General features: G+C 40.4%; 1 protein-coding gene across 1 annotated transcript; it reads right to left on the bottom strand.

The window, feature by feature from the left end:
• Positions 1–491: 491 nt before the first annotated feature.
• Positions 492–5,908, bottom strand: LOC131554838 (cell surface glycoprotein CD200 receptor 1-B-like). The gene is made up of 6 exons (XM_058800430.1): positions 5,848–5,908; positions 4,844–5,143; positions 3,753–4,001; positions 2,617–2,715; positions 1,801–1,847; positions 492–626 (listed from the first exon to the last, which is right to left on the bottom strand). Exons 1-6 carry the CDS (start codon positions 5,906–5,908, stop codon positions 492–494), a joined length of 891 nt encoding a protein of 296 aa, XP_058656413.1.
• Between the last annotated feature and the right edge of the window lie 1,021 nt (positions 5,909–6,929).

Below are 6,929 nucleotides of genomic sequence, written 5' to 3'. Positions count from 1 at the left end.
CATCATCTGTCACTGCAACCAGAAAACAAAACAAGCAAAACCCCTAAAACTCTCTCAATTTGGGCATTTCTGTTAGATGTATTGCTTTGACCTTCTGTGCTTTGAGGTCTCCCATGCCACTTTCAAGTTTCCAACACAGAACTTTACAGTGAATCCAGTTGTAAAAATTGAAAGCAAAGTGCTACATTTTCACCAGCAGTCTTTTACTCTGGCATAGAAATATGTCCATCATTGTTTTGAGGAAAGTCAGCACATGCATCAGAGTCCATTTTCTAACAAAATTAAGGTATTTCCCTAATTCAATCTTTAAAATTTCCAACTTTCTCTAGAGCTGTACTGATATTTAGAGAAAGAGAAAAGAACTTACTAAAGTAAGTAAGTTGTCCACCATCATCAGGTCACTAATGACAAAGTTTTTTGGGGGTAAGGTCTGAGGCTTAAGGGTTGAAGTACAAGTTTGAGTACCTGGGTATCATTAGTAGCTGAGCTGGCTACTTGTGCCTACACTCTCCTAATCTTACATAAATAGATCTTGGGTTGTAATTCACATAGATGCTCTCTGGAAAGTCAGGAGGATTGACTGCTGCTCTTCTTGCATGTGGAGGTGGGAACTTCGAGGCTCTAGCCTGCAACAGGAAGAAAAACATGTGCCATTGTATTACATTGTAGAATTTTGTGGGACTGTCATTCCTATAGATCCCAAACTAAAAGCAAAGAGCAGAAGAGACCTGGTAGGTAACATTACTGTTGCAAAAGAAATGTGAAGTGATTTCTCTGAGCAAAAGGGTAGAGCACAGAGGGTGAAACATGAACTGGCAGACAGATGCAAGAGCAGCCTTCACAAAGCCTCAACAGGACAGCCTCTGAAATTTTTTTCTTAATATTGTTTTTTTCTTAATATTGTCTTTTCAAAAACAAATTTTGAAAGTTGGTACCTACAGCAAAATAGATGAAAATGAACAATGATAGCTTCTCCACAGACAAAACAGACAGACCACAAACAATCCAATTTAGGCACCTAAAATCACTGGAAGCCTTTGATCTCTGCAACTCCCCCTCTCATCAATTAAATTGTCCTGAATGCCACACAAGAGCATATCAGGAAATGAATCATTTTAACTTCAGAGCACTCTGGTTTGCAACCAACAGGGCATACGACCATTAATTAAATCATGAGCAGAAAACAAAATAGGAAATAATTGGTCTTTCCACGTGCATTAAGTGAGGCAGAAGCCCTGTGGAAAAGCAGCACATTTTCATTTTTGTTATATATATATATCACAACACACTGGAATTAGAGAGTGAGTAAAAGTTGTGGTGGCAGATTTATCCCTGGTGTTTCCTGGCTTACAAGTATATGAACTGCCACACAAAAATAAAAGTTTCATAAAGGCATGTCTAGTTCTATCCAATCTTTAATCAGGCAAGCTTCTTCCATTAAGAATACACATTCTTAAACATCTGAGTAAAGACTACTCTGTGAAGCAGAAATATGAAAATATTACATTTTGGGAGAAATAAAACTCAGCATTGTAAATGTAACTTATAGACAGGAAATGCACCACACCCCTCTCAATCCAGTGCTCAACAATTGCTCAGATACTCTGATTGTAAATGAAGATAGGGCCATCCAAACAACAGACATTCTCACAGATGACGTGTTCCCCGTCCCCCCCCTCCAAGTGCTCACAGAGGGGTATGGGGGGTTTGTCAGAGCAGACACATTGCAAAGAAATTCCAAGTTTTAGTGAAGAAAACACCAAAACCTGCAAAGCACACACACACAAAAAGCCCACTTACTGTAGAGTGTTCTGCTGGGCCCTGTGCCCATTTTCGTAAGCAGTAAGCTGAAAGGAGGATGTCAGGAAGTTAGAGTGGTTTGATGGTGCAGCTATTATAGCTGGGGTTCTTCTCTAGCTGCCCCCAGCTCTTGAAAGACTTTCTTCAAAATACAGTTACTTTCATATGTTAATTTTTTTTTTACACCCTGCTCTTTAAAGCACTCTTATTTTATTTTCCCCTTCATTGAAACTTTTGGTCATGCTGGGTGCCCTGGTTTCTACTGGGGTAGAGTTGATTTTCTTCTTAGTAGCTGTGTTTTGCATTTAGTATGAGAAATTAAACAAATCAGCTATCTAATATGCCCAATACAAAATTATCTGAAAGATATCAAACTATTTGGCCTATTCTTACACTTGCTCAAGGGAAAAATTATCACTGCTCATGGAAACAAACATAGTTTGTGTTTAGTCATTAGTTTATGAACTGTCATTATTAAATACAGAATTCTGTGCCAGTAAATGCAGAACAAACAAAATTATTCTAAAAACTCAAAGCCTGCCCTATTATCAGAGAGAACCCTTTTCATCCTGAATGAATCTCTGACTGGTCTGTAATGCATTAATACTACAATACCTATGGCTGTTTCAAAACTCCAGACTTATTTTAAATTGCTACCCCTTATTTTATTATGACTCCTCCAAAAGGACAGTGCATATATGAACATTTTCCTCAACCCTTGCCTCCCACCTCAGTCTCAGCAATATAGTGCATGTCCTTGTACCTGCACATGGTCAGCAATGGGATTGCAATATATTTCAGATTCAAAAGACTCACCTCTGCACTTGAAAATCAAGCATAAAGTCAGACCAGTGACAGCAATGGCACCTGCAGCTGCTCCTGCCATCAGGGTGTAGAGAAGCATATGGGAGGTGTCTGAGCAATGAGAAAAGAGAGCAGGTTACAGAGCTAGGTGTCAGTACCCATGAGTTTGTGACATAACTGCCTACCTTATCTGGAAGGAAAAGCTAATCCTCTGCTTCCACACAAAGCAGAGAGAAACAGATGAGATGTCTGGATGCCAACCAGCAATAAGAAGCTGCCTCACACTCCCAGTCATTTGTGTGCACAAACACATTTTCATTTTCAACTCATCTGCCTCTACATTCTCATTTTCTTCAAGTACTCCTAGCCCTGAACAACTGAGCAGCCATCCCTGCAAAATGCTCTTATTAATGAATGGTTTATGCTGATTTCTGTTCTTCATGCCTCTACTAGCAGAGATACTTTGCTGATATGAGCACATCTTTAGCTGCTCTTATAAATCCTTACTGCAGTAGCCTTCCAACAGGTTCAGCACAGCCAGAGAAGCTGAATTTTGGCCTTTACTACCTTTGGAACACTTGCAAGTCACAGACAGACACGCTCCAAGGAAATTTTCTCCACGCTATCACTACAGTGGAAAAGGTGGACAAAATGTTGCGAGGAAGTTGCTTTTAAATTCTTTCTTGTTTCTTGCTATCCTCCTCTGATTTAAGTGGCAAGAAATTACTTTCTCTCAAGTCTCTTTTGCCTGTAACAGTAATTGGTGAATGATCTCTCCCTGTCTTCACCTTGACCCACGAGCTGGCCATTGTATTTTTCTCCCTGTCATGTTGAAGAGGAGGGAGCAATAGAGCAGCTTGGAGAGCACCTGGCAGCCAGCCAAGGTGAACCCACTGAAAGCAGAATAAGGAATTCTTGTAAAACAGAACAGGAATTGAAAGAAAAACACACTGAGAGCTTCTCCATAGAGTGCCACAAAGCATTTGGTGTCAAAATCATTAATTTGTCTCTCAGCATGCACTAGGACTTCACCTTTAACCATGCTACCCTAGCTCCAGAGCCCTGGCATTTAGTGAGAACAGCTGCACAAAACAGCAGAGAGGAGCCCAAGTCATGATGAAAAGCAATCACAAAACAGCATTATTTACATCTCAGGTCCATGACCAGAGTCTGGTTCATGGCTGCGTGGGTGACCAGGCAGGTGGCAGAGGGAAATGAGCTGTTGGCCCAGCCAAAGTAGCTCACTCTGGTCACTGTTCCATTGGGGTGATGGAATTCCTCCTCAGAGCTGTGGTTGCTTGCAGGGATCCAGGAGATGTCAGCAGCTGGCTTTCCTGCAGATGCCTGGCACACAGCCACCCTGCTCTTGTCATGGGTCAGAGTCACTGTAGGAGGCACTGCAAAAGAAATTTTTAAGAGCCACAACCATTATTTCTATTCATATGTTTTATTTCTATTCCATTTTTTAGTATAAAGTCACCAGCTAAGAAACTGAAAAACAGGTGGTATTTTTTACATTGTATGACCAATTTGTAAGATTTTAAAATAATTTGAAATATTAGCACATCTTAAAGGAAAAACAATACATCAAAAAGTCCAAGGTGGACACCTCAAAAACTAGCTGGCAGCATCCAAAGTGCTGCTTCTTCCTGTTTGCCAAAAGGTGATGACAGATTAACAGGAGATGGGATGACAGAGAGGGGTGGATTCAACAAAGATTTACAACCTCACTGATGAAAAGGCAAATTGCTGAAGCTTCAGGTAGAATATTTAGGAGTTTCAATATGTAGAATCAAAAATCTGATAGCAGGGAAATAAAAGAGGAATTGGGCAAAACTGTTCTGCTTGAAGTCCAACAACTCATATTCTGCATTTGGCAAAACAGAGAAAGGCTCACACAACACCTAAACATTTATCAGAAAGGTAGGATTCTGCAGGGAAGAACCAAAAGTACTCCAAAACCCAAATCCAAAACAAATCAATGACCAAAAAATAGCAATTACAGAGTTGAAAAATTAATTTTTTATGATTTTTAGTTATATTGAGATGGCTTAAGTAATATAGCCAGAACAAAAAAAAAAATCTTCCCTTTTTGTTTTATGGAAACCTAGATATAATTTACCTGACTATATAAAAAAAAGATCATTTGATGTATTCATTATGCTTCCTAATATTCTTTTGTTCCTGCCTATGTTGCAAATAGACTAATTTAATTTTTATTTTAGTGATGCAGTCTTACCTATCACAGTCAGAGAAGAGACAAAATGAAAATTCCCTTCAGCGTTGGCAAACTCACAGGTGTAAATTCCCTCATCCTCGAGGTCCACAGGGTAAATACGAAGTGCAGGGTCACTGCCAGGTGAATATTTCCATGTGATCCTCTCACTGCAGTTCAGGCTGCTTGTCTTATTGTGATCCCTTCTATAGGACAAGCACCTTGTGCAATTCCTCTTCCAAATCACCAGCAAAGGCGCCTCGGAGATGTTGGGGCAACTCAGCACAGCTTCACGGCCAATCTCCACACTCACCCAGTTTTGAGCTGTGTAAGATGAAAAAAAAGACATTAAAAAGGTGCTTCAGCCATTGTAAAAGCACAGGAAACCCTTGCCTTCATCACCCTTAAAAATATACTTCCTGACTGTACTGGCAGCTTTGGGGCACTTATTAGTATTCAACTTGCAGATCCACCTTCCTGAAGTCTGGAAGTGCAGCAGAGATGGTGCCTTTTTGCTGTGGACACTGATGCTGACAAGCTGCAAGTCCTCCACCTTTATTTTAGGCAATACATTTCTATCACTTTAATATAGGGTTTGAAAAATTGATGGGGAGGGCAAAATTCATTCTTAAGGGAAAGGAAACTACTTTCAAAAATGTATTGTGCTCAAGTGCCAGTAAAACTCAGTATAGCTGTGGAACACACACCTGTGGCACCAACATCACTTGGACCAGAAGTTTAGTAGGAAACATGTGGATCCCTTTTATTCCAGAAATCATAGCTCTCCTGCCATTGTCCTAGCTGAACAGGTGTGTCTTTAGATGACCAGTTTTGGATTCCTATCACATTTATCATTCTGTGCCACTCTGCAAGGCACTCAATTATTTTGCCAGCCAAGGTGACATTACTCTTTCCATTCCCACAAAACAATAGGCAAAATTTGCTCTGCTGTACTATGAACTTTCAATGTCCTGGAAATACAGAGTACCAAACAGTGCTACATGCAGTTTTGGATCTTTCTCACTTACCTTCAACCAGATTGATTGGCAAGAAAAGGAGCACAGCCAGAACTGCCCATTTCTGAGCCATCTTTAGCAGAAGGAATCAGCACTGCAGAAAACGAAGGCAAAGAAAATGGCATGTAGTCACAAATAGTTGTGCTCATCCCTTCAAAGAGAGCATGTAGTAAAACCCATTTCCTTTGAAAGCAGGAGTTCTAAACAAGACCCCATGTCAATTGTCATTCTTGTACTGAAGAAAGTAAGGAAAAACAAGGTTGAAAATTTAAAAAAAATAAAATTAAAACAAAGGCAAAAAAAATTAAAACAACCAAAACAACAAAAAAATAACAAAAAAAAAATCTCAAGCAGATTTTTAAAATCCTGGATCTCTGGTACCACTCAGGATCTAGACTTCATCAACTGTTTGGCAAAGAAATTATTCCTAGTCTTTGGATGCTATTAATTTCTTGAAGAGTAACTCCTCTTTTGGAGCAGAACAAAAAGAGCAACCCTCCTACTGTAAGGGATCAAAACCATAGGAGTTTGTTTCTTGCTTTCATAGGCAGGGTGAAAACTGAAGAGGCATCTAGTAACTCCTGCTGCTCTACAACTATCTAAAGCTTTTAACAAACCATGCCTTATAAATGCTGCCATTTCTATCTCTTTAATAATTTACTTTCTGAATCAGGTACCCACAGCTAGAGACGATTGGAAAATTGTGCTCCCACCCCATGGGAAATATTGACACGATGATGTTTTCATTCCCAAGTCAAAGATTTCACTTCAAATGTGAAACAAACCACGAGAGGATGCCTGGTGCAGAGGAGAGAAGCCACAAGGCTGCCACATGTGTGGCATAGAAAGAACAAAAGCTGCCACAGGCACGAGCCAGATGCAAGAGGTGGTGTTTTCCTTCACACAGGGTGATGCAAGTGCATGTTCAAGTCACCGAATCACAGAATGGTTTGGGCTGGGAGGCACCTGAAGGATCTTCCAGTTCCTGCCATGGGCACTTCCACCAGACCAGGTTGCTCAGAGCCCCATCCAACCTGGCCCTGAACACTTCCAGGGATGGGGCATCCACAGCTTCTCTGGGCAACCTGTTCCAG

Source organism: Ammospiza caudacuta, chromosome 2, assembly GCF_027887145.1.
Source record: "Ammospiza caudacuta isolate bAmmCau1 chromosome 2, bAmmCau1.pri, whole genome shotgun sequence".
NCBI classification, from domain to species: domain Eukaryota; kingdom Metazoa; phylum Chordata; class Aves; order Passeriformes; family Passerellidae; genus Ammospiza; species Ammospiza caudacuta.
This window is presented reverse-complemented; position numbering and strand designations above follow the sequence as displayed.

Excerpts from the sequence above, each read along its gene's own strand:
- LOC131554838 (XM_058800430.1), bottom strand. The coding sequence starts at position 5,908 with ATGGCTCAGAAATGGGCAGTTCTGGCTGTGCTCCTTTTCTTGCCAATC. Across the intron at positions 4,002-4,843 it reads CTCTTCTCTGACTGTGATAG|TGCCTCCTACAGTGACTCTG; the intron begins GTAAGACTGCAT and ends TTTCTTTTGCAG. Across the intron at positions 1,848-2,616 it reads CTTGATTTTCAAGTGCAGAG|CTTACTGCTTACGAAAATGG; the intron begins GTGAGTCTTTTG and ends TCCTCCTTTCAG.